Raw genomic sequence first — 27,171 nt, forward strand, 5'->3', positions numbered from 1 at the left:
TGCAATCTCCAGGTGTTTCAACTTTGGAACTGCTAAGCGGTAGCTGAAGTTCAGGCAGCTGTTGGAGTGCCTCCAGAAGTGGTGGTGGGTGGAAAATTGAAAGAGAAGAGGTGCAGAGATGAGTCAGGATGTAGAAGCCTACCTGACAGTGGTGGGCTATGAAGAAGCTCATAATTTTTACCTAGCAAATTGTTTACCTAGCAAACAACCTAGCAAACATTGTTTACCTAGTAAATAACCCGTGCTCTTTTGTTTTCATGTTATCACAATGAAGTGGTTAAAGCTGAAAATAGGTAATTCATAACAAAGACTTCTTCTTAAACTGTAAGAATAATGTTTACCGCAACATCTCCACCATTCAGTCAAGGCTGGATATCTTCTAGAAGATACATGATGACTCCAAGCAGTGTAATTTTACCAATGTACAACTATCAGCAGTGTCATTCCCTGCCTGTGTTTGCAAGGAGCTGGGTCTGAGGGCACCGCCAGCTCTGGGCCTCAAAGCCTGTGTGCTGAATGGTCTCTTACCTCTCTTCTTTCTCTTAACAGATCTGCCACAAATTGCTTCAAGTTATGCATTACACCCTGTTTTCAAGTCCCAAGGTAAAATTAACGTACCAGATCATGTTTGATTTGTGATGTGAGCGGTGCCTGAAGTTACCAACACAGTAGCTTTGTTAGGTTTTGTGCATCCTCTGTTTTAGTGTTCTATTTAGCTGACCTTTCTCAAAGTTGGGGTAGAGCCTAGAGTGTGAAATGAAGCTCTACCCAGCCTTGTTTATGAACAGAATGACTGAAACGTGTAAAACTGAGCTGGGTTATGGACACGTTATGGACACCACCCAGGTCAGCGTGTGGTTCCAGGATGCTGCATGGAAGGAATCCCCGCACCGCACTGCACTGCTCGCTGAATGGGGCTCTGGCAGTATCTGACCACCAAGGTCTGTGCCAGTGTAACTTCAATGTTTGCAGAAAGCCAGACAGCTGGCGCCAGACAGATCTTAGAGTCTCATGGGTATAAACGTTATTTCCTGCGTCCTGCCTTTTTTGCGCTTTTTGGAGGGAGGCTTATGGTACTTACCCTTTTCTTTAACAGGCAGAAGATTAAGTATGGTTTTTAAAACAGCCCTGAAGAATTTGGGCAAGCTGTACCACACCTCTGTGAGCTGCTTTGTGCCTCTGTAAGCGGAGCTGGATCTGTCTGATGTACATCTATCAAACCCGCTTCTGTTTAACAACCGAATTTTGCTTCTTATTGGAAGTATTTGAGATGCAAAGTGTAATTAAAAGATTAAAAACATGCCGAGACATTTATACTTGAATTTTTCATTAATGTTTATTGCTGCATTTCAACTTTGTTCATCAAAAGCAAATCTAAAGCAAAAGTTTGCTCTATGTCAGGTTTTGCTGGTTAAACTAATGGCAAATGTGAGCCATCTTGGCCCCCGCGATGGTCTGCCTACATCAAATGGCTGAGAGGTGGTTAGGAAATACTTCAGAAGAGTGGTGAGGCACTGGAATGGGCTGCCCGGAGAGGTGGCGGAGTCACCGTCCCTGGGAGGTGTTCAAGAAACGTTTAGATGTTGTACTGAGGGACATGGCTTAGTGGGGAATATTGGTGGTAGGTGGACAGTTGGACTGGATGATCTTGGAGATCTTTTCCAACCTCAGTGATTCTATGATTCTATGGTATCTCAGCATAAACAGGAGCTGAAAAGGAGAGTGGCTGAGGAGCTCCTGTTGGAAGAGCTGTGTGGAAGAGAGGTTTCGTGGAAGTGCTCAGTGCACATATGTGGGTCGGAGGGACACAGCTGTTCAGCCCAGAGCAGGCTCTCACATACAGCAGTGTGGGCAGGTAAGAACACTGCGGGTGGGAGGGTTGTGTTACAGAGGAACAAAACGGCACTTTAGGACTCTGTCTGGACATGTGAAGTGAGAAAAAAAGAAAAAAAAAGCAAGAAGAAATTACACTTCTATTAAGAAGCCATATAAGTAACAGATAATGGTGATGATGGTGGGGTCATTAGACATGGCCACCAACGGGATCTTAACAGGAAGATCTTTGTTCCAAGTTGGCCATGTATGCAGGGTGAGCAAAGGATCCTTGTTTTTATGAAGATGGCATCCCAGTGTGTTTTGCCTGACCATAGAAAACTGCCAGATGATGTGCCTGAGGCAATGATTAGTGAGTTGTCTAATTAGTTGATGGCTTAAGCTAGTCAGGAGGCCACACTCTCCCCAGACGCGACCAGTCACATCATACTGACTGTCAGAGCACCTGCAAGTCCCAAGTGACCCAGCCAAAGGCAAAGGGCATGGGGATAATGAAGGGAATGGAAAGGTTCCTTGGCACTGGTTTGGGTCACTGGGGTTGCCACACAGGCTCTTCTGCGGGCAGGGTTGTGACCCAGCTTTCAGCTGAGAAACGCTGGCTGCAGAGCTCCTGGAACGTGAGGAGATGTCACAGATGGGCTCCTACGATGTCGGTGAGTGGATATGATGTAAACGTGTTGGGCTGGGTCAAGTCGGGACTCAGCTCGGAATTACAGGGAGCTGTTTCTCCTAAAATGTGATTTTAGGAGGCAAGATCGTCCTGAGAATGGGCACAGAGAGAAGCTGCTCATCAGGAAGAAGTTCCCCAGGGAGAGAAGAAGAAACTCACCGAGCCAGTAGAAAAAACAAGGACAGACAATAAAAAAATAAGGAAAGATTTCACCTTTTAAAACAGCATTGATGATGGGAAGCTGTGAACTCATTCATGAGATGTAGCTTTTTAATCAACTGAGAGGTGCTGTAATTACAGCAAAGCTACAAGGACAGAAGTACAGAAACCGTACTAGAAACCATTTTGCCAGAGAAAAGCACAGTTAGGTGAGCACGCACTGTAAAAAAATATAAACCAAGGTAAGTCTCAAAAAGACTCTTTATTAACAGGAGTGTGAACTGTTCTGCTCAGAACACAATGTCATCTCCATGTGGGACAGTGTTGGGTTTGACCATTTCCAGTGCCAGTGCGCTAGTGAGGTTAGGATGCAAGTCAAATACGTTTTGTAATTCAACATTTGCAACCATTTTAATGCCAGGGTTAATCTGTTGGCATATCCCTGGGCTAGCTTTATGCAACTGCTGTAGCTGCATTTCAAAGCTCTCTTAATTTTGGGACTATCTCTGATTCGAGTCACCATTTTCCAGAATTGGAAGGGCAGACCTATGGCTGTGCACAAGATGAATGGTGTAGAAAAAACAAGAGCATTCCCTTCATTGAAGAAGCTCTGCTGTCTGAATAGAGCACAGCATTTCACATTCTAGTAACTGTTTACCAGTGCAAGACCTGAAAAAAGTCAGCTTTTCCATTCCAGAAAAGGCTTTGCTACTCATTAACGACTCGGACTGACAAATAACTTTCTTTCTATCCATTAATTCACAACCACTCTTACAAACAAACGCTTCTCCTGGGCCTCAGCTCCCCCCTTACTCATGCTGATTCCCTGAGGGTCCATCTGTACATTTATCCAGCTCCAGCAGCTTACAAAGGAGATGTTTCTCTACAAGACGGGCTCTTTGGTGTCTGATCTGTGTCCTGTATTAAAGGCTTATTTTGATAGAAAACTTAATTAATATGAGTAGCAAAGAATGCAAATCCTTTCTGTAATGTTTCTATTGTGCAAAAATAGAGTGTCTTATGGTAATGATATGAGAAACTGCCAGGTGGTGGTTCAAAGTGGTTCAGCTGTCCCAGGGGTTGGGCAGACACCCACCAACTGTGCAACCCCCATCTCACACACACAGAGCACCATCCCCTGTGCAGGGACACGGGGTTTCCACCAGCACAGACCTGAGGGGTCAGTGTGGGACAGCTGTGTGCCCCCAGCCCTGATCACACTGTTAGTCTGCTCCTACCTCCGGCCCTGCTGCCTGCAATTCAGACCATCAGCTCTTCTCTATGGTTTGCACAGTGACCCATCAGCATGCCCTGACCTTCATCTGGAGGTCGAGAGTCTCAGAAAGTAAAATACTGAAATAATTTACACTTCTATGCTTTTTTTTCTGAAAGGCTGATGGGACATTACTGAGTGTTATAAGCCCATAAACAAATCTTCCTCAAACGAGTTCTTCAGATTCCAATGTTAAGTCGTGGTACTGCTGTGGCTACACCACCGCGGTGTTTATGTACAAGCTGTGGGAAGATTTTTCACAGAGGTACATCTGTGCTAGCAAAGCAACAAGCCGGAGGGAGAGGAGTTTGGGATTAGGATAAAATATCAAACGTGTGATGTAAACAAAATATGTAAGTTAAAAGCTGTTAAAAAGGCATCGGTCCCCTTGGTTTCATGCAGCTCCATTTGGCGGTGGAAGCAGCGAGGTGTCTGTTCCTGAAGGTGAGTTCCCGCTCCCCCCCTCTGCACACAGAGCCCCTTATGCTCTGCTGGCCCTGAGTGAACAGGAGCTGAATTATGAGCTGCACCGCTGAAGGAAGGCACCAAGGGTGGCTCAGTGAGGAGGCTGAGCGCCGCAGTGCTGGGCCCACCACATCAGCCTGTGACACACCTGGGACTCCCAAGGGCTGCAGGGCAGTGCCAGGACCCCCAACAGCAGCGGAATGGGCGCTTATGAGGAGTTACAGCAGATGGGAGGTGTGGGACTGGTGCCTCCCCGAGCAGGCCTGCTGCAGTTTGTGCTTCAGAACCACTGCAGTATTCAGGCACCTAGGCCTGGCTTTGCTGGCTCTGGAAAGCCAGCCGTGATGCAGTTCCTATCCAAGGAGAAACCCCATCTCAGAAGTGCAGTCTCCTCTCCCACTTAAGGAGGGTCAGTAGCTGAGCCTGCTGCCAGGCTCTGCTGCTGGATGTGGGGCCACTCTGCCAGGCCTGGACTGAGGCCCCTGACTGAGTCCCGAGCTCCTCACCAACCACAGGCAGTGGGCTTCCATCGGAGAAGGCTGCTCATCTTTCCTACTGAAGTTGTTTCAGAAGACCAATAGTACCAATTATTTACTGGTCCAGTTCAAAATGCAATCCTAATGAACGGCACACTGGAGGAGTTTTACCCAAGGAAGGCAGAGCCCCTGTGACCCAGAGGGCAGAGCACTGAACTTAAACTGAGGTGAATGGAAACACTGGGGTGTATGAGCATAGAGAATCACAGCATCCTTCGGGTTGGAAAGAACCCTTAAAGGTCACCTGGTCCAACTTGCAAGCAATGAATAGGAACACTGACAGCTCGACCAGGGTGCTCAGAGCCCTGTCCAACCTGACCTTGAATATCTCCAGGGATGGGGCATCCACCTCCTCTGTGAGCAACATGTTCCACATCTCCTCCCTGGAATTTTGTTTGGGGATGCAGACAAGGCTCAGGAGGTGCTGGGAGCACTGCAATAAGTGGGCAGCTGCAGGGTTGCAGTGAGCAGGGCAGGAGCAGGAGCAGGAGGTTTGGTGGCATGTAAATAGAGGGCACATGGACCTCATTGTCTTGGGTGTAAAGGTGTATTTAAGTTCTGCATCATATGGCTGTACAGGTAGGACAAAGGAATCGCTGGTTGATTTGAGATGGGTCCTCATTTGAAGATGTTCAGGTAAGTTTAATGCAACAGCCCCTGTTGTCCTGGACGTACTTAATGCAGAACAGACCAGCATTTCTGATTCAGTTTGAGGGTTCCACAAACATGGCAAAAGCAACTGCTCTTGGAAGTGTGAACTGCATTTAAAGGAGCTGGAAGCACGGGGCATAGGTCTGGCTGGTGGCAGAGCTTGCTCAGGCTGGACTTGGCTGGCGAGAGTGCTGGTATTTCTGCTTACACAGAACCACACAGAATGGCAGTGGTTGGAGGGGCCTGTGGGGATCACCCAGCCCAACCCCCGCTACAGCAGCTCCCTGCAGCAGTCGCACAGGAAAGCATCCAGGTGGGCTTTGAGTATCTCCAGAGGAGGAGAGTCCACAGCCTCTGTGCGCAGCCTGCTCCAGAGCTCTGCACCCTCACACTGAAGTTCTTCCTCGCGTTTGTATGGAATTTCCCATGTTGTAGTTTCTGCCCCTTCTCCCTTGTTCTGTCCATTTGACTCCCCTCTAGATATTTATAAACACTGACGTGATCCCCTCCCAACCTTTCCTCCTCCAGGCTGAACAGCCCCGGAGCTCTCAGCCTTTCATATGGGAGATGCTTCAGGCCCCTCTTCATCCTTGTGACCCCGTCACCATCTCTGTTTCTGGGCGGTGACACACCACAGGCTGGCTCAGCACAAGGAACTCAGAGCAGACGTCCCGCCGCTCTTTGTAGAACCCTCTTTTACAGGAAAAGTTGGGATGCGGGATTTGAAAGCTTCCAGCCCGGGCCCAAAGTCTCACTGTTATCAAACCCAGGTGGGGAAACGCGTACAGATGGCCGTCGCAGCCGCCGTAACGGGGCATTTACCGCGCCGCACAGCTGCCTTACGGGCATACGGGCACGCCGCCGGCGACACAGCGCGGGCCGTGCGAGCCGGGTACCCCCTCACAGCACCGGGGGGGCGGGAGCCCCCGGCCCGTGCCAATGGCTGCCGGGGCCGGCGCCGCCCCCGCTCGGCTGCGGGTGGAACGCGCCGGCCCCGGGGGAGGGAGCGGGGCTCGGGGCCGTGAAAGCCTCATTCATCGCCGGCGGCGGAGAGGCACGGCCGGGCCCCGCCATGCGCCGCGCCCCGCTGCTGCTCCTGGCGCTGCTGCTGGGCTCGGGCCTCGCCGACAGCCCGCGGGGCAAACAGCGAGCGGCGCGGCCGCGGGAGGTGCTGGAGGCGGTGAGCGGAGCGGAGCGGAGCGGAGCGGGGCGGGGGGCGGCGGCGGCCGCGGGGCTCCTCTGCTCGGCCGGCGGCTGTTCGGGCACAGCCGGGGCTGCGGAAGGCGGGAGGCTGTGGGGTCCGTTAGCCGCTCCGTTACTCGAGGGCTGGAGCACCGAATCCACAGCCGGCTGCAGGCGGAGAAAGGAGCGGAGGGCTGCCCGCTCGCAGCGGTATCGCCGCATCCCTCCGCGTCCGCTGTCTCCCCTTCCAACTCCACCGCAGCTCCACTGCAACCGGACACCTGAGCGCCGGGCCCGCCCCACCTCGGGGGCAGAAGGGAGGAGGGGGATTTTCCGGCCCTCGGAATGTGGAAAACAGACGGTGGGGCCGCAGCCGGGAGCCGCGGGGCTGCCGCTCACCGCCAGCAGGAACCGCGCACCGCTCGGACCCCCCGGGGCGGTGCGGGGCGGCGCGGCGAGCACCGCTGTGCTACTCCTCGCACAGCGCTTCGTTTTCACCGCGGGAGCGGAACGGCGCGAAGAGCGGAGCCGCCGCAGAGCGCTGAGCGCCGCGCCGAGCGGCGGGAGGGTCCCGCAGGCGGAGCGGCGCGGCTCCTGCAGGGGAGCGAGGCACCGCGCTGACAGCTCCTGCCGCGGCACCGCGCCCGGCCCGGCCCTGACCCCTGGCGGCCGCACGGCGCAGCTCGGCCCGGCTCTCCGTGCCTCGTGCGGTGGGGCTGCAGGCAGATGCGCGTAGGGAAACTGCGGCGACGCAGCCGGGCCGTGCTGTGCGGTGAGGGAATGCCTTCGCGGCGTTATGGTCCGCAAATAACGCCTCCACAGCGTCAGAGGTGGATGTTGTGCTATGGCAGTAGAGGCTGAACCTCCCTGCCCGTATCCCATTACGTGTTGCCGTGTGACATGGCAGCAGAGGGGCAGTCTGACTAACGGTGTCTGACGTGGAAGGCTGTATGGAGCAAAGGTGTGTCACCGAGTTCCTCCGTGTGGAAAAATGGCGCTCATTGGCATTCCTCGGCACTCGCTGAATGTTTCTGGTGACCACGCAGTGGGTGTGAGCACAGTGAGGGTGATGTGTGAGTGGGTCACTCTGCTGGTGCAGTTTACAAGCACAGCACTCAGGCTCTTGTTTGCTGCTGGTGAAAATGCACAGCCAATGGTAGTGACTGTGTTGAAAAGCAGCTGAGAATTTGCTTTGTCAGGTAGTGTTAGTGTGCTGCAGCCAGGCCCTCGGTGACCGTGCTGGGTCTTTCACCTAAGCGCCAGACAAAATCAACAGCCCCTAAACAAGGAGGTTCACAGAGAGCCACAGGGACAGCTGGGAGCTGTCAGTGCAGGGCTGAGCAGTGAACGAGCACTGCTTTTGGAGCAGGTGGGGAAAGGGAAGGATGGGAGTCAGGGGCCGCATGGCACCGTTTCTTGCAGGTCTGTTTCCTCTGCTGGAACCATTTTCTCAGTCATCTGGAAGCCATTAGCTGTTCCCACTCTGCTCTCTGCGGCTTCACCTTGAGCACTGCGTGCAGGTTTGGGCACCGCCTGCACTAACAAAACCATCAAAGAGCCTCCAAAGGAGGGCTACAGAGATGGGGGTGGGTCTGGAGGGCGACATGTATGAGGAGCGCTGAGGCCGCTGTGTTTGCTCAGCCCAGAGCAGAGGAGCTGAGGGGAGGCCTGATGGCGGCTGCAGCTCCTCACAGGGAGCGGAGGGGCAGCGCTGAGCTCTGCTCTGTGTGACAGCGACAGGGCCCGAGGGAACGGCATGGAGCTGTCAGGGGAGGGGCGGGTGGGGGTGAGGGACAGGTTGTGCACCAGAGGGCGGTGGGCACGGAACGGGCTGCCCAGGGCAGTGGGCACGGCCCGAGTGCCGGAGTTCAGGGAGCGTTTGAGCAGCGCTCAGACACTGGGTTTGAATTTGGGGTGGTGCTGTGTGGAGCCGGGAGTTGGACTCAGTGATCCCTCTTTGTCCCTGCCTACTCTTGCGATATTCTGTGATTCTATCACAGCGGGGGTTCTTTTCTACTTCTGTTGCTTGCGTTTAGCTTGGCTGCTCAGCAAACTCTGCCCTCTCTTTCAGTACAACGGCGTCTGCCTGCAGGGCCCCAGCGGCGTCCCGGGACGGGACGGGAACCCTGGAACCAACGGGATCCCGGGGACACCGGGGATCCCGGGGCGGGACGGGCCCAAAGGGGAAAAGGGCGAGTGCTTGCGGGAGAGCATTGAGGAGTCCTGGACGCCCAACTTCAAGCAGTGCTCGTGGAGCGCACTGAACTACGGCATAGACCTGGGGAAAATAGCGGTAAGGCAGCTCCAGCAGCACTGCAGAGGCTTTAAGATGTGAAAATGTGGCAGGGTAACACAAATGCAAACACAAAAACACAGTTACCAACTTAACTGCGGGTATTATCCAAATAAAATTAACAATTCTCATAATCCCCCTTCTCCATTATCAGCTATGAGGTGCTGTTTCTGATTCGAATCTTTGCATCACAGTGTTTTTCAGACTTCTTGTTTTCCACAGGGAGAAGGGAATAAAAGAATTAAGTAAAACATTCTGAAAGCGATTCTGGGGAGTAGGTTCAAAATCAGAGTTTGCTACCAAATATACCCTCTCTATAACTACCTCAAGGGAGGTTGTAGTGAGCTGGGGGTCAGCCTCTTCTCTCGGGTGACTAGTGATAGGACGAGAGGGAATGGCTTCAAGCTGCGCCAGGGAAGATTCAGGCTGGACGTTAGGAAATACTGCTTCTCTGAAAGGGTGGTCAGGCACTGGAATGGGCTGCCCAGAGAGGTGGTGGAGTCACTGACACTGGTGGTGTTTAAAGAGCGTTTGGATGTTGTGTTAAGGGACATGGTTTAGTGGGAACCATTGATGAAGGGCGAATGGTTGGACTGGATGATCCTGTGGGTCTTTTCCAACCTTAGCGATTCTATGATTCTATGAAAATGTTTTTGTCCCCCCTAGGAATGTACGTTCACAAAGATGCGCTCCAACAGTGCTCTCAGAGTCCTTTTCAGTGGATCGCTCCGGCTGAAGTGCCGAAGCGCCTGCTGTCAGCGCTGGTACTTCACTTTCAATGGAGCAGAATGCGCCGGGCCACTTCCCATCGAAGCCATAATATATTTAGATCAAGGCAGTCCGGAACTGAACTCTACTATCAACATACACCGAACCTCCTCAGGTACGTGTGCCAGCGCTGCACGAACAGAATGGGTGAGAGGCCGGTGGCAGACCCACGTACTGAATGCACAGTGCATGTCTGCTGTAGGAAGCCAAAGGACGCCAAGGAGAGGCAAAGAGTGGCCAGTTAACACCAGCTTCTCTTACACTGCTTTTCACAACTGACCATTATTTATTACGCAGTACTTTTATACTGTCTTATTTTTCATGGTGCTTATGTCTGGCACTTTAGAAATGCCGACACTTTCTGCTGGTTGATACTTACACTCCGAGAAGTATTTATAAAGCCAAGTGTTGCATAACTTTAGCAGGCTTATGGTTATGAATACTTTCCACCATCACATCAGTGGTTTAAGCTGTATTTTGCTCTCAGAACATAGCTAAGGTATTGTGAAGCAAGCACCCAGCTGCAAAAAGCCATTTTACTCCCTATAATATATCACGACTGCATGAAATCTAATTTTTTAGAACTTTCTTTCTTCAAAAGATGTTATTTAGATCTAATTACATGGCACGAGCTTGCAGTAACCTTTTGTGAAGTATCTGTGTCCTTAAGTGTTTGTGTCTGCCCTGGTGACATGGCATCTGTTTCTCACCAGTGGAAGGTCTGTGTGAAGGGATCAACGCTGGCTTGGTGGACATCGCCATCTGGGTCGGGACTTGCTCTGACTACCCCAGGGGAGATGCTTCTACTGGATGGAATTCAGTCTCCCGTATCATCATTGAAGAACTGCCAAAATAAGTCTCCCTCCCTTTTTATAATCCCTATTTTTATTTTGTACAATTTTCTACAAAAGTTATTTAGAGTTGGATGCAGGTTTTTGTCTAAAAGGCACCAAACTCTGCACCCGTAGTGTTTGTCTAACCTTTTTTTTGCACATTGCAGAGGCTTTTTATAATAATCATTTTAGAATATAAATATAAAAAACAACTTCATTAACTTTTCATATCCCTTTTTGATATATGAAAACATACCACCACCATTTTTAAGAGTTAAGTGTAATTTTTTGTATCAAATAAAGAAGACTTTTTCCATAAAAATAACGTCCAAGGTATTTTATTGGTCAGCAGACTTTAAAGTATTTGACATGGCACCACAGTACACACTTGTTTTAGAGGACTTCTGAGTTGTACCTAACTACAGATCTTGGTGTTAGGTTTTGAAATGTATACCCGTAACATCTGCTCCTGTGAAAGAATGTGGAATTGGACACTCTGCTGTTAAAGTCTTATGTCTCCCAGCAACCTCTTGTGACTTAACTGGCACCTCGATGATGATTGGTAAGTGTTAGATATGTTCTGAATAACTAAGTAAAACCAGACTATCCAAACTTTACTTCCCTCCTCCACTTGACAGACCACATTTCAGTGCAAACATCTATTAATCACCTATGCAAAAAATGAGTATTTTCACAGTTCCAAAACTCAGGTTTCATTTCTTCAACAAATAGTTCTCTGAACTTTACCCTGTCAGATACACACAATCACTTTGGTGTTAAAGCCAGATATGTGAAGCGGTTTGGAAGAAGGCAGGCTGAAATGCTTTGGCTTTCCTAAAGTGGACTGCTCGCATGAAAGAATGATGTTGCAGATATTTGGCTGCAGCCTCCAGAGTGGAGAAGAAGTAACGAGGAGTGGCAGCACTGACCATGGTGTGTTTTGGAGTTAGTGCAGCACTAGCAGCAGTGCTTTAAGGATTCTCTTCCCAACACAATAAGTGATGTACTCAAATAATAAAAAAGTGCAGGTTGTAAAGGGAAAATATAATCATGTTTACATTACAAAATCAGTTTTACATAAATGCAATAATAAAAACAAAAAGCATGTATAACATGCAGAAATACACCTTGTCCAGAAACTCAACGGAAAAGCATTAAATCTGAGAGATGAATTTATTTTAGCTATCTGACACTAAATTCTAGCTTTTCTTCTGAACAGGTTCTAAAACTTTCCCTAGGCATCTCTTAAATTGCTAGCTCATCTGCACCTTTAAATGCTAGAGGAATGCATCTGCAGGTAAGAGAGCAGTCAGGTTTTCCTCACTGCAAGCTTCGTCTCTGGAGAACTGTCACTGTTTCATTGGTTAGGAAGATAGTTTTCAAGGCATCTGAACACTACGAGTTGAGCCATGGTGTGAATTTACTGCATGTTAGTCAGCAGACAGTAGCCTATTGTGTATGTGCTAGTGGCCTGTCTTTACATTTATCCTGGATCTCAAGTCCTGTTTAGGTCTGGAACACACTAATCCAGGGAAGTAAGTGCATGACTTTTATTACTTTTCTACTTTTTTTTTCTTTTCGTATCTTCACTATATATTTTGGACCCTGCATGCTAGAAAAGAGAGAAATGCAGGTAAAAACCTCACCCAGGCAAAGGAAAGTAGTAGCGACTAAGACTCTCTATGTTAATTTGCACAGTAAATTTCTGGTAAATTTTGATTGTCATCTAAATGTCAATGGACTCTTTTATAATAATAATAATAAAAAGCCAATCACATGCTTTTTCAGATGAGATAACAATGTATTATCAGCTGTAACAGCAGAGAGGATGGGACTGGGGAGGAAGAGGTGTTGGTTATAAAAAAAAAGTCATCCAGCACACCCAAAGCGTGGCAATAGTATAAACAGAAACAAGCAACCAGGTTGCTGAATTGAGATTCAAAATGCCAAGCAGGTTTAGAGACTTTCAAATTTAACTTAAGTAAAACCAATTCTTTTTAATTAAAAAAAAGTTAAAAATAAATAGCCTTACTTCTGCTCTTGGTTAGTCTTCTGTTAAACAAGAACTTCTCTAAGTGGTTACTGAGATGTTATGCTAGATTGTAGTGTTCTCTGCTTCATATAAAACTCATTATTCCCCCTCACCCGTTGAAAATCTTTGCTAGCTTCTTTCCTCCTCAGCTGCTAATACCTGATACTCCTTCATACCTCCACACTAACAGTACAAGGCAAATGTTATGCTCAGTAAATTGCTTCCTTAATGAAGAACTACAACAAATAAACCCAAGTCTCCAAATGGCACCTATCATCTTAGTCAGCAATTATTGGCATAAAAATAAACATTATTATTCAAACATACTGAAATGTACTGTAATCCAGCTTACTGTTGTGTTAGCAATAATCTTTGTCGCTTCTGAGACTAAATCAGAAGTCACTGTTTTTTAAGAAAGCCCTGTGCACAAAGGTTTTAGAAAACCTATGCATTTTTTTTTCCAAAGACTAGTCTTTGCTAAAGTTGCTTTAGAACTGCATCACTAATGAATTATTTGGATTATTATTTTTTTAAAGTAAGCCTTCTTTCAAATAAGCAATATTTAGTCAGATTACCAGTAATGGAGCCGTGGCCGGGGAGGGTGGGGTGGTGAGAAATCAAATGAAGTAAGTTGCCAACAATGTGTACGACAGACTTGGGTCTGGTGTTAAAAGCAAGCCAAAAACCACACTGCGAGTCTGTCTTGGTATGAGACAAGAAGTGGATTTCAATTTGCAATTACTCAAAACCAGGATTGGACAGCTGACCGTTTTAGAAAACAATCTGAGTTTCCAAATTGCACCCCACAGAAGCTGCATTTTTTGTGTTGGATGACCGATGGAACATGGAGCACTCCGTAACCTAAACTGTGACAAATAACAGAAATGGATTCCAAAGACACTGTTGTAAGCAGCTACATACATATTTTCTTCATGAGATGCAGATAAAGACTTAAAGTTCAGACACTTCAGACACCGGAATTGCTTTTATATGAAGTTTTCTGTAGTACAGTCTGACCAATTGTTATCTTGAGACCTGTTAAGCAGATTAGTCCATTATTCCAGGCAGGCCAGGATGAGCTGAAATGCTGCACAGCTGCCATCACCCAGTCATAATGCTATTTCACAGTTGCAAACATCTGTTTTTGAGCAGACACTGCTGATTCAGAGGGAGAGGAACTCAGCAACACGGGCACCCTCAGCAGAAGAGATGGAGGCAGCATTTTGCCATCTCGGAATTCTTTCCTCAAAATACCAGATCAATTCACAGTGTCAAAATAGGCTGCTGAAGTCACTATCTTCCAGATCATAAATATAAAAAAATAAAGGATATTTTTTTTTCATTTTTTTTACGAATAGAAACTTTTACCTTTAGTTATTTTCTTTTCTAAAACCAAGTAAAAAACCTGACACATTTTCATAAACTACAAAAGTAATGCAGCACGCAGGAGTCACTCTGATCACATTGGGGACAATTCCTTTGTAAAATCCATGAATTCCTTCTTTCCTTTAAAGACAGAGAAAAGCATTTACTTTAAGATATTTTAAATAGAAATCAGACATAAAACAAAGCCTGGTGTTTTTCTCTCGCTCTCTCACTGAGGGATATGTACTTCATGGTAAGAATAATCATTTCAGAACAGCTTCTTACTGAAGTGTTTAAAGGGTCATTATATCAAATCTCACTTCCTTTTCTGAACATACAATAATATTCTGTAGATGAGATGTTTGGCTTTGGGTTTGGGTGGTGGTTTTGTTGTTGTTTTGTCTTTTTTTAAAATGAATTCTTTAAATAGGATGCTATACTGTCTTTCTTCATACCACAAAAAGAGGTTAAAATAACTTTAAATTTTAGCAGTTCCAAAAAACATTTGCAGATTTAAGCTCACTGGAGCCAACAGGGCTGAACGGCTTTATGGTTTTGAGTCATGTAACAGCAAGGGAGCTGAGGGAGAACACAAGTAAGTCAGCTGCTGAAGTCGGCACTCATTTTTAAGAGAACTAAAGCACCTCATCCAGCATTTTGAATCCACTGGCCAATGCCTGAGAATCCAACTTCTCCCAGTTTGAACCACAGTATTCACTGTTAGGCTGTTAGAATGTTTCAAAGACCTCATTTCAGCTCACTTTTTTCCAGTTTCACAAGGGCTCTGGTACATCCAGAACGATGAGCAGTCAAAGGAGATCTTGGAAAATGCCTGGGTATGCAATATGCTGCTCTCCCTGGTGCTCTAGGCTGCATTTGTTGATTTCATAATGAGTTAATGAGACTTAACTACTTTACAAGCCACAAAGCAGACGACTCAATGTTGGTTTTTTAACCTTGCTACTCTGTAAGCAAAATTTGTTGGGGAAGATGACGAAGAGGCAGAACAAAAAAACATAAGTCTGCAGGCCAGCACTAACCATCACATATCTCTTCATTTTTAGATAATAGCTATTAGTAGCATATTCCACATAGTGGCTTCATACAGATAACCATTCAGCATGGAAGGCAGTAAACATGGTAATTCTGTAAGGCTCACTTTTCCAGATACAAACTTATAATTCTGTATGCCTACCTCCATGTCCTGCGGATCACATCTAACACACCAGAGTATCTATTATGCTGATCTTGAAGACGAGCCCGTACAACTTGATAGGGATACGTTGCTGTCACAGCAAATATTTTGGATACAGCTGCCATCATTATGTATTCTGCAGTGTTCTAAAACCAACAAAAATGAACAAGCTTACCTTAACCGTGGCTTAAAATAGACAATTTTCCAAAACCTTCTTTGATTTTTAAATATATTAACTAAACAATACTTTTTCCCCCTTTACAATAAACTTATTTAAGAAATTGACAATATTTACTATCTAGAGTGCTTCAGGTAACCAACTGTAACATACATGTTTTGCCCTCTCACTCTTATCAACCCAAACGCTTCTAGAAAAGCGTGTCAGGCGTTCCAAAAGCAGCAATATCTTTACCCAGTTTGCTCCTAGCTAGACCTATGGGCAAGTGTTTAAATAGACTACCTATGATTCCACTGTTTTCCAAAACCATTCTTCTCCCCAAAATTCTCAAGATACTTGCCAAAATAAGGTGATTTCACTAGAGAAATACAGAACTAACCAGTTGCTTATTCCCAAAATGACAAATCATTATTTTCATATATTCTACATTTCAATTAATATATCAATGCTTTATAAACTTGGCTGTCCTATGATCTAACTGAGTGGAATAAATCACTACCTGTTCCCATGCCATAATTATTAATAATTTTAATAATTAATTTAATTTTAATAATTCTTAATAATTTTACCAATTTTGTATCTGACACTCTGTTTCTGTACTTGTTGTATCTCTGTTTCAAATCCTCATATGCCATGAACTGAAGTGCTCCATGTGAAGTTCCAAACAGACCAGGAACAAATCCCTAAAAAAAAAATAAAACAATAAAAAAGGATAAAGCAAGGTTGAATAGCAATCCAAAAGAAGTATGTAACATGACAGAGTTCAGTTTATGCACATAAAAATGTCTACCATACCATTAAAAGCAAATTGCACAGCTGTTGCTGTGCTAGGTTGATATTCTTGAAGGCAGGCATCAGAAGTGTAATAATTGTTACTTTCTTCCAGGTGACACGCAGGGTAAGTTACTTAGTGAGTGAGCAAGAAAAAACAAGCGGCCTAGGAACTCCACCTAACAGAGCACAAGCACAAGTCTTAAAAAAAAAAAGCTGGTAATGTGGACAAGGAACCTAAGAATACAACCAAGCTGCATTCCAGGAGTGGCAGTAAGCTGTTCACTTTCCTCTTGTGACTTATCAGGCAATTAGAGAAGCTGGTGTCTCAGTGAGGAAGGCCTATAGACATCAGGCCTCCCCTCAGCCTCCTTCTCCCTAGGCTAGTGGGAAACGTTGCCCACTTCTAAGGAGCAGTAATGCACAGTAAGAGTATAACATAGAAATTTACAGAAACCTCTGCCTTCGAAAAGTTGAAGCGAAGGTGGAAAACAGGTATTGTTGGAAGTGTCTCTACAAGCAGAAGGCACGAGTTTCTTCAGGAGCAGGAGGAGTTCAGTTGAAATTGAGCTGACCGTTGCCTGGCTTCTGAGAAGCATTCCCTTTTGGGAAAGTTGGGCCTTACATTGGAAAAATGCAAATAAATAGGAAATTCATCATCTTGACTGGAAATGATTTATAGAAGCCAAAGGCTTGCTGAAAACTGTTGCAAAGGGAAAATTTATAATGGGATGAATGATCAAAACGTGGGTAAAAGGACTCAAAGAACCGACGCTTCTCAAAAATTGCTGGCGTTGAGCAGTTTTATCTTGTTTTCCAACATCCATTTAGGAAACATAGAGGAATATAAAATATATATCTGAACATAAATATATGTATTAGATTCAACTGGAAGCACAGAACACTGAATGCAGACAAATGAACATATTACTAAGAACTTGGAGGAAGAGAAGGGAAGCGATCTTGGTCCATTGGAATGCCCGTTGTGTACCAGGACAAGAAGATAAATGTGTCATAAACCCGTAACTTAAAGAAAAATTAAAACAAAACCCACCAAAAACAATGGCAGGCATAAAAATCATATAGAGCCTCTATCACTTCAGAGATTAGCTCTCTGGAAGCTATAGATTTATTCAATCTAAGATATCATAGTCATTCAGGTATTGATTTTTAGGGCTACTATTTAACAGATGAGGAATAATTTCTTCTCACAGTAGAAAACAATGGTCATAAACTGTCAGGAACCACAAACCAATGAAATGAAATGAATTAAGGGATAACAAAAGTCTCATATCACAATCTAATAAAATAGAAAAAAAAGAAACAAAATAGTTCCCCATATGTGAATGCGTGGAATTGAACCAAAAATCTCTATTTTGTCAACTGTGAGCATAATCATAGAATTTTGTGAAGTTTATTGCTAAAAGGCCAGAACAGATGAGAAAGGACAATTTTGGTTTTCAGAAAACCTGGATCAGAAAGAAAATCCACTGGTAATAAAAAATAACTAAAAAAAAAAAAAGTAACATGAGGAACAGACAAAGAACAAACTTATTGACAGTACCAAAGAAAAAATCATTTGGGTCAGCAGAGCCATGAACAGTATAAAATGCTGTAGTGATAGCAGGGCAAATCTTCCTAGCCCTATGCTCAGTAAAAATGGTGTGAGACAGAGAATATAATTGCTTTCTACTTGGAAAGCATTAGAATGATAGCGGAATAGGGGAATTAGGTAAAATTTTCCCTACTAACAAGAGAAGAATGTTAAACAACACTTAGGAGTGCTCAACTCTTAAATTTAAGCCAGCAAATCTGAATAACTTGCTCCCAAGAGGCCTAGAGTATCTACTGATGACATTTGCTAAATGAATATCGGCATGCTCCAAGTCTTGCGGTGATGGGGAAAACTTTCAAACGCTGAAGAACCTTTAATGGCAGGCCAGTATTGAAACGGGCAGGAAGGACAAGTGAGACAACTGTCTGACAATCGGCCTCAGCAAAATAAGAACTGACAGATGGTTCTACTGATCATAAAGAAGGAGGAATTTGAGTCAATGTGTTCCTAAGGAAAAATGTTTCAAGGCAAAACTGATTTCTTCTCGGTAATTAAATATCTGTCTAAGAAAGTTTTGGAATAATAATCGTACTCAATTTTCTTACCCTTGGAATTTCACACAAATGCCTTCTTTTTCCACAAAGGTTTGGCATTTATTTTTTATCTACAGTATGACTGTAAAGTGAAGATAATTTTTTAAAAAATCATATGTCTTAATATTTTTATTATTTTTAACAGTCAAAACATATATTTCAAAGAGTTCTTCCATGAGAGCTTGACAGGATCAATCTTTGCTCAGAGAAGTCCTGCTTGAATTCCATTTTGGAGGTTTAGATCAATGCACACAATTAAATATGTTATTAGACATGGAAATGGTAAAGTACTTAACTCTGAACAATAAACGATATGGATTAAAAAAATATGTCTTTAAACAACTATATGTGTTGTTCCAGAACAAGAGAAAAGCATCCAGCTGGTTTGCATTTCAAATGTCACCACCAAAAAGAAAAAGAACCTAAGCAAATGTACAGAGCAAAACCTGTGCTTCTTGATAAAAGCGGGGAACAAAGTGATGAGATACTCAGAACACTGCCTGGAGTGTTTGTGAGAGCTCATGCCAGAGCAGTCTCTGCTATATGTTTAGAGGAAATGTAGCAGATTCCCCTTGCAATCTGTGTAGCACCATCTTCAGTTGGGTTCTCAGTATACTAAAGCCCAGCAGTACTAAGTGCGCTGCTCTGACAACTTGTGCAGAAAGATACTGGAAGAATGCCATTATGTCCTTATGCCATCTTGATTCTTCCAAGGCAAAGAACGATACCATCTTTCATGGAAAGTTCTTCTCTCTGAACTACATTTAAATGCAAGATGATCAGATCCCAATGGACTTTGCTATATGTAAAAACAAAGAACTAGTAAGTCACTTAGCTTACAAACTTCACATTTGCGAGGAGGAAAATAGCACATGAAAAAAATGGCAAAACAGAGAGAGAAGTGTTTTAGGCATTAATGGACTGGAAAAAATACTTTATCCTCAGAGTATATAATCTAACCTACCAAAGGTTAAACTGTTCAACAGAAGTGCCCAATATATCTATTTTCAGTTGGTAATGAGCATATAGCACTGCTAAGATTTCTTCAGCTGTTCTTAGCATACTGCATCATTACTCTCAGTCTGGATGACACTACATTTTTTTAATCTCCTTAAACTTTCTGCATTTTCCATTTTTGTTACTGTTTTCTATCAGCTTTGCTCTAATTGCTGCCTCTATATCATCAATGAAAGAGAATGAAACTGAAAACACAAATAAAGAAGCGTGGAGGCCAAGGACAATATTACTGTCTGACATTACAGTTGTCAGGCTATACTAGACAGACAGCAGTTTGTCCAGAGCTCAACAACATTTCATGTTTTTCCCAAGGTGCAAACTCCTACAGTCTTCAGACTGTTTTAAAATGTTTGATCTCTCGTGCCTTGGACTTGAAGAGCAACACGTGCTGATGGCTGCATGACATTCAACCTTGTGAGGCAAAATACTTCTAAGAGCTCAGATCTCCAACAGATCTATTAGGCATCTTCAAGCTGCATAACCCCAAGGTGGATTTTTTTTCTTTTTCTCAGCTTGGATGCAGCAGAGCAGCTCTGACCCCAGCTGTCTCAGGGATGGAGGCCAAAAGACAAAGCCTATGGATGGAGGGTGTGGAAGATCGCTGACTAGGTTACTGGGATGATCAGTGAAAGAAAGGCTTCTATCTCTCTTCAAATCCCAGCCAAGTTCAAGAAGCACAACTTCACATAAACTACAGTTTAATAAACAAACAATACCTAACAGACAGCACTGATCCCTACAGGAAAGACTGGTACAGCTTTACCAGGCTAGGTACCATTACTAGGCTTATGCCACAAAGAACTAACAATTGCTCAGACCAGCAGCAATACAACAGAGAGCAAGATATGGAATTGCTTGGAGGACAACACCATTCTTTGGAAAGCTAATCTCAAATGCATCGGAAAGCAACTATTTACAGATTTTATTTTCAATTTGCAGTGCCATTTTCCTCATCTGCTATAACAAACTCTCCCTGAAATTAAGGTCATGAGGAAAAAGAAGACATTCATCTGCAACTCATGGTGATTGAAAACGTCAGCCTATATTTTTCACTGCGAATAGAAGTTGATGCTCAGTAATCAGGACAATTCCTAAGAGATAGTGTTCTTGTTCTATAGAACTACTTGCAGGAGAAGAGCCAGACTGAACTAAAATAGGTTTCTTCACACCTTCCAGGGACTGATGAATCTATCTTGATGTAATGGCCTGAAGGAAGAAAGAGGCAAAAAGTCCAAATCCAGTTGCCATCTGTTTCCCTAAATTAAAGGAACAAAAAACCCACACATATGCAGAACGTATTTAGAAGTCTGCAAATTTTATGGATCTCGAGATGACAGATTACAGACCTAAATAACTAGGGGGCAAATGAGCAGTTGTGAAACTGTCCATTGTAGACAAAACATTAGCAAGTACTTTAGTCATATGTTACATTGCACAAGATGTCAGAAAGACAGAGATAAGGGATGAAATGAAAGAAAGCACTAGCAGCACTGTAGATTTGACTACAGCTGCCCTCTTTATCCAAATCCTTGTTATGGGAAGACTCTAAACAATTAAAAAGCAGCTTGTAGTTTACGCTCATTTCAGCATTTTCAGAAGATGGCTTAGACATAAAACTTACACTCTATTCTTCAATGATTTCCTACCTTTCAACACTGTAATTGCTTCTCGTAAGATTAAGCCTTTTTGTGTAATCTTTGCTTTGACTAAGAATAAAAATAAGCTAGTACAAAAATGGCCTATAGGGTTTTATGAGACAAGTATGTGCAAGCTTCGCAGCACTACTGACTGGTGCCAGTCAATCCTTGAGTTTTTCTTAAACATTATTACCTTATACAAGCCACGTATGCCCTCTGTCTTGTATATCTTTATAAGAGCATCAGACATTCCTGTGTACTGTCGCTTTGACGGATCAACACCAGCGTCGTATTGTAATACAAGTCGCGTCTTCGTTACCCATATTGGGTTCGTAATACAGAGAGTCATGGCTCCTGAGAACAGATGGAAGTTAGACTGATCGTTTTGCCCATGCCAAAGCTTGTCCCAGTTTGTTCAGTTCAATGTAACACGGGCTTCTACAATGACAGAACTACTTATCCTACAAGACTACTCATATTACTCATAACAGGCAAAGTTTAGGCACGCTGTAGTTTTCTCTCTCTGCCTTCAAAGCTCAAAACCAACTGTGAACTACTCATGCAGAGTGTACTTCTAAAGAGCACATAGCTTTTTCTACATGCTCAGCATATGCTCTTTTTTTGCTTCACTGTTCCAGTCAGTAGCGCAATCTGTACTAGATAGGAAACCTCAGTATTTTCATTCTGCTCTCTTATTTGCATTAGTCTTCATGTACACAATTATTCAAAATTCAGTGGACAGCTCAGTCATGAGAAATTTATTTAATTGTCTTAATAGGTTTATACAAGCAACCTGTTGTAGCTAGAAAGGCTACTAAAATACGATATACATTTCAACAGTATATTTCAACAGTAAATGAGTGCTACAACATCCTAATAAAAAGTCTTCTACATTGCCTACACAGAAGTATGCACAATAAAGTACGTTAGAAACAACGTATTAAAAGTCATGATGAGTAAAATTGTACTTTTATTTTGGATGCATAGTTTCTAAGAAAACCTAGAACTTACATAAAGATTTTCAAAAGATCTATGGCAAATTCACTTATAATTTTAATAAGCCTTCTCTGTTCCAGATCTAAGCATTTAACATTTAATGAGTTAATGACCTAGTAACAGCTAATTTATACAGTTATGCTTAGGGACTCAGCATTGTACTAAATATGGAAAAAAACTCAAGCTTTTTGTATAATGAAAACAAGATCAGAAGGTATCTTAACAACTGCTACTTCTGAGCAAAACTGAAAAGACCGCAGTTAACTATCCATTCATTCTAGACATCATTAATTTATTTATAGACAATAAGCATTTGGACTCAAACACTTACATCTGCCACCTGGAGGAAAAACAGCACTGACACACAAAGAGAAAGAGCAGCATACGGACAGGCCAGAAGAAAACATTCATCTTCTTTGCATTTAACTTACCTGCCTCTGCAGCTGACACCAGGTGTTCGGTTGCAGTGAGACTTTCCAGCTTCCCTTCCTTCTTATAAGCTTTGATGGCATTGTAACTGTTCACAGTTATAAAGTATATTTTGGCAAAGGTAAAAACAAACTAAAAAACAAAGCCAAACCAGACCAAAACAAAAACCACCCACCAAAGCAAAACTTACAATCAGGAAAAACATTAGGTGATAGATAACCTTGGAAAGGATTTCTAAGCTAACTATCATTGTTTGCTTGATGAATTGAAGAATTCATTAACTGTTTGAACTACAGTAATACATACTTAAATTGATCAAGTACTACTGAAAGAATCAGTATGATGATTCATGATCAACATGAAAGAATATTGAAACAGCTACTTGGTCTCAAGAATTAACTTCTAAAAGACTAGGCTAGACAGTCTATTTTTTATTAAAACCAACACTGGTAGTTATTTATTTTCTAATTTCACTGAGCTTTCATCTCTTGATTTGATTCCCAACACTTGTGGTTTGAAAAGTGCCTGAAGGAGCTGAACTGTCAATAGGAGCTCACAGTGAAGCATGAGGACTGATGTCCAGCAATAGCTGAGTCTACACAACTGACACATGAGCTTTGCAGAAGCATGCCAAATAATCATTCTCAAAAATGTTTCAGTTGATAGTGACCAGCAGCCAATCAGATCAGTTAGCTACTGGAGTAGAAAATACTGAATATTTGAGAATGGTCTTCATAAGCAAAGCACATCAACAAAAACAATGGAAAAAACTGTCAAAATTATTAAAAAAAACCCAAAAAGCTGACTATTCAGCTTAAGTAAAGAACTCTATCATGTTCTTTGATTCTTAACATGCCAGTTTAGGTTCTTTTTTTTCATGAGCTTTTAAGCACAGTTTATTTGAACTTTTAAAGGACTCTCCACAACTGATGTCCCCATCTCTCAAGTTCTTAGTGTTTTTACAACATCAAGGGGAATGCACTGTACTTGATAAAGTAACAGGTCTCTGACTCCAACTGCTCACATTCTAAAACAGCAAATCATAATGATGGTTAACAGGCCAGGACACACTAAGAGAACTACAAGTTTCTAAGCCATCTAGCCCCTTTTTACACCTGCTGAGAAAGGTGGAGCTTATATCTGAACTTGACACTGCACAGGATCTGACACAGTTCTACTTACAAGAAAAAATAAAGTCCCCAGGAAGCCCCTGCTCCCACCATGTTGGGAGTTACCCCTTGGTACAAGCCTCGTAGTCCTTCACGCTTCCAGACAGTGGCCATACAGTGGAGAATCCCATTGTATTTTGGCCGCAGCTCCAACCCATCACTCACTATGAAAGAAAGAAATTACACTGAAAAAACGTTGCAGGAAGCAAGCGGTTCAACTGTGTAAAAGCCACCCCACAGTACACGGCCTCCAAACAAGTGCTGCAAGCTAACATAAATACTTAATTCATCAGCTGTATTTTAAAACTACGCACAACCTGGGGTTTACAGCTTCAGTAATTCTAGTCTTAAAGAACGTGAAGGAAGGAACAAAAAACAAGAGAAGGACTCTCCTCCTCTGCAGGAGAAAAGTTCTCATCAGTCTGAGAAGACCAACTGCACTGATGGGCATTGTTGGAGAGCAGCTACTTTGACCTGTAGTTTTCTGTCCTCTTCTTTTTAGCACCCCAAGAATTTCACATCATATTTCAAGTGATATACATTGGCTCTTTGACAACAAGTTTCTAGTACGAGTTTTGGAAACACCTAAGTAAGAATTTTTGAAGTTAAATCTTCTTCTTGTGAATGTTCCATAAAGTCCCAAGTATTTTCAGTAGGTCATGTGTTATTGATTCCGAAGTCAGTTTCTGTCAACACTCAAAGGTCACTTCCATCATAAATTCCTAAGTTCTTCTTTTCTCATTGCATTGATTCACAGGAAAACATCAAATAAACACAATTCTACCCAATAACCAACCTGTTTGCCGAAATATTCATAAAATGTCACTGCCAACAAGACAAAGACCATGTAAGCCTTTGCTTGACAGATTTTGTTTAGAACACGGATGTTCACACAACTTACAGCAGTAAGTACAGTTGCTGCTGTCACAACAGCAAGGCTATGTGTTGATTACTGGATGACAGTGTCAATTGCAGGCACTTTTACTCCTCATATAGGCAGAAGATTAGATTGACATTTTACTTGAGATTGAAGTTTTACAGTCAACATCATTTCTGTACCCCACCAAGACATTAATCATTAACTTCAGATGTTTTCTGTTCAGCGCTGCATTCATTACTCATTCTCCTTTGAATTGTGTACAGTCCTATATATTTCAACAGACTTCAGCACTAAGCATAAAATGCTTTTTTGTGAGCATATTGTGACAGTGTCTCTGTATCTTGACAATCACTGAAAACTAAACACAAACTGAGGGCTCCAAAAGTAACGCCTCCTGTTTGATTACGTTGGCTCATAACATCAGAGGCCAATGGTGGCGGTACAGCAGTAGAGGTTGAGCCTTCCCAACAATATTCTGTACTGCCGTGTGACAGATTGCAGCAGAAGGGGCAGTCTGACAGAATGGTGTCTGACATGGAAGTGTGTATGAAGCAAAGGTGTGCCACTGAATTCCTCCAGGTAGGAAAAAATTGCACCTGCTGACATTCATTGATGCTTTCTGAACGGTTATGGAAACCAAGCAGTGGATGTGAGCACAGTGAGGTGGTGGGTGGTGTGTTTCAGCGCTGACAGCAGATCACCTGCAGTGGTGCAAATGTTTACACGTACAGCATGCAAGTTCATCGTTGGTGAAAGCGCACAGCTAATGGTGGTGATTACATTGGAAAAATGTGTTCTGTAGCTGAGAATTTCCTCTATCAAATACTATTATTGTGTTCTTTGTATCAGTTGTAGTTTCCATGGAAACAAACAGGAGGTATTACTTTCAGAGTCACCTGTGTGAAAACCTTTTTTCCCCTACTGAGTGAGTAGCGCTGGATCTTTCTGAAAGACCTTTTCATTTTTTTTTTATTTTAACCATGCTGCCATTAAATCAGGCTTATAAGCACATTAAACAAGGTAGGAAATCAGAGACATGGCTGCAAATCTGTCAGTCAATCAATTATTTTGCCAGTGATCAACAACCAATGCAGGAGCTATTCTATTAAGGAACAAACTTAAGATCTCGCAGTCTTCATGAGTCCAACCGAAACCTAACAGGCAAACATCAGGAAAAAACCCAAACTATCATATAAAAGTGTAGTGGAAATGCTAAGTCACGGCCTGAAACAGTGAGCACCTGGTGGGCAGGCAGGGTCAACCCAGGGAAGCTCAGGTGCGTGCAATGCACCTGAGTGTTTGGAAGGGGTGGGTGGAGCCAGGATCCACCCCTTCCCAGACCTCATTTAAGGGTTGGCAGTGGAAGCGAGGGCATCTCTTGCTGGAGATCCCTGCCTACGTGAAACCTTTCAAAAGTAAGCAGTTCTTTTCTTTCATTTCTGTGGCTGCTGCATTTGGGCTTGTTCTCATTTGCTGCAGACAAAGGCTTTGTTATCTTGCTATTATTGTGGTACTATTCATCCCATTATAGCATTACAATAAGCATGGAGTAATTTAGGTTAGAAGGGACCTCCAGAGGTTATCTAATGCAACTCTCTTCAAAACAGATCTGCTTACATAGAGGTAATGAGGGGCATGCCAGTTAGTTCTTGAATGTTTTCAAGGTTGAAAAGATTACAGCCTCTCTGGGCAACCTCTTCCAGAATCTGATCACTTCTATTGCTAAAAATCCGTTTTCTTAATAACGAACTGGAGTTTTCCATGCTCCAGCTTGTCTCTGTTCCCTCACCATTCACCTCCAGGAAGATCTGGCTTCATCCTCTGTGCATCCTCAGTTACTCCAGAGGGTGAACTGCTGCTGTCTGTCAGCCTGGCCTCAGCTGGCACATGCTGGGCGCTGCAGTCAGCATTACTGCCTCCACGGGAGCTGCTCCAACACAATGCTTTGTGCTGGCAGGCCCTGTGCTTTGGGGCTGGACAGGGAGAGAGGACTGTTCCTGAAATCTGCTCAAGAATGTACTGCATCAGTGTTTGTAAGTTTAATGGCACAGCGTTTCATTTTTGACAACCACAAGTGAATATAAGATACCAACCCAAAAATACAGCAAAATCTCGATAGAAGAGAATAATAAGAGAGTAAAGTCACTGTGCAGATTCCATAAGAACAGCCAACGAGGCAGAGTTCTCTGCCCAACAACAGCAGCACCGTTACCCACGACTACAACGTAACTGTTGTGCTCTGTGCCTGAGGGCGAACCTTGGACAAGCCGCCCGCCACAGGCAGACCACCCTGCTGCGCCTGCAGCCCTGTGGCAGTGACAGCGAGAAGCCCGGGCTGCTCCGATCCGGCTGAACGCTCCGCCTGCAGCAGCACAGCATATCATAGTCTCCAGAAATGACGGATCCCGGCCCGGCCTCACCTGCGAAGCGGATCTTGACCAGGTCCAGCGGGTGCAGCACCAGCGTGGACACGACGCCGCCGCTCAGCCCGGCCGCCAGGTTCTCCAGCTGCACGTGGCGCAGCACGGAGCGCACGGGCGACGCAGGCGGCCCGACGGCGCACGCATGGCCCTGGGCACCCGGCGCCGCGCTCATCCCCAGCGGCGGTGATCTCGGCGCCGAGCCGCTCCGCGTCTCGCGAGACTGCGCCGAAAGCGGCGGGCCCGGCTCTTCCGGTCACGTGTGGCGGAA

At 44.2% G+C, this 27,171-nt stretch overlaps 2 protein-coding genes across 3 annotated transcripts; one reads left to right on the forward strand and one right to left on the reverse strand.

Annotated features, from left to right (window-relative positions):
• The first annotated feature begins 6,215 nt into the window (after positions 1-6,215).
• On the forward strand, positions 6,216-12,422 carry CTHRC1 (collagen triple helix repeat containing 1). Of its 2 annotated transcripts, none has more exons than XM_040696392.2 (4): positions 6,216-6,357; positions 8,841-9,062; positions 9,729-9,945; positions 10,544-12,422. In XM_040696392.2, exons 1-4 carry the CDS (start codon positions 6,301-6,303, stop codon positions 10,684-10,686), a joined length of 639 nt encoding a protein of 212 aa, XP_040552326.1. In that variant the 5' UTR covers positions 6,216-6,300; the 3' UTR covers positions 10,687-12,422. The 2 variants fall into 2 exon arrangements, with proteins under 2 accessions (XP_040552326.1, XP_418373.6); XM_418373.8 differs by lacking the exon at positions 6,216-6,357 and adding an exon at positions 6,620-6,767.
• On the reverse strand, positions 10,986-27,110 carry SLC25A32 (solute carrier family 25 member 32). The gene is made up of 7 exons (NM_001031506.2): positions 26,901-27,110; positions 23,614-23,764; positions 22,434-22,519; positions 21,200-21,360; positions 16,003-16,116; positions 15,256-15,401; positions 10,986-14,201 (listed from the first exon to the last, which is right to left on the reverse strand). The coding sequence occupies exons 1-7, from the start codon at positions 27,073-27,075 to the stop codon at positions 14,066-14,068; spliced, it is 969 nt and encodes a 322-aa protein (NP_001026677.2). The 5' UTR covers positions 27,076-27,110; the 3' UTR covers positions 10,986-14,065.
• Between the last annotated feature and the right edge of the window lie 61 nt (positions 27,111-27,171).

Source organism: Gallus gallus, chromosome 2, assembly GCF_016699485.2.
Source record: "Gallus gallus isolate bGalGal1 chromosome 2, bGalGal1.mat.broiler.GRCg7b, whole genome shotgun sequence".
In the NCBI taxonomy this organism is placed as follows: Eukaryota; Metazoa; Chordata; class Aves; order Galliformes; family Phasianidae; genus Gallus; species Gallus gallus.

Excerpts from the sequence above, each read along its gene's own strand:
- SLC25A32 (NM_001031506.2), bottom strand. The coding sequence starts at position 27,075 with ATGAGCGCGGCGCCGGGTGCCCAGGGCCATGCGTGCGCCGTCGGGCCG. Across the intron at positions 22,520-23,613 it reads TGGGGACTTTATTTTTTCTT|TTACAATGCCATCAAAGCTT; the intron begins GTAAGTAGAACT and ends AACTGTGAACAG. Across the intron at positions 15,402-16,002 it reads GAGTGTCAGATACAAAATTG|AACACTGCAGAATACATAAT; the intron begins GTAAAATTATTA and ends TGTTGGTTTTAG.
- CTHRC1 (XM_418373.8), top strand. The coding sequence starts at position 6,660 with ATGCGCCGCGCCCCGCTGCTGCTCCTGGCGCTGCTGCTGGGCTCGGGC. Across the intron at positions 9,063-9,728 it reads TAGACCTGGGGAAAATAGCG|GAATGTACGTTCACAAAGAT; the intron begins GTAAGGCAGCTC and ends TGTCCCCCCTAG. Across the intron at positions 9,946-10,543 it reads CATACACCGAACCTCCTCAG|TGGAAGGTCTGTGTGAAGGG; the intron begins GTACGTGTGCCA and ends GTTTCTCACCAG.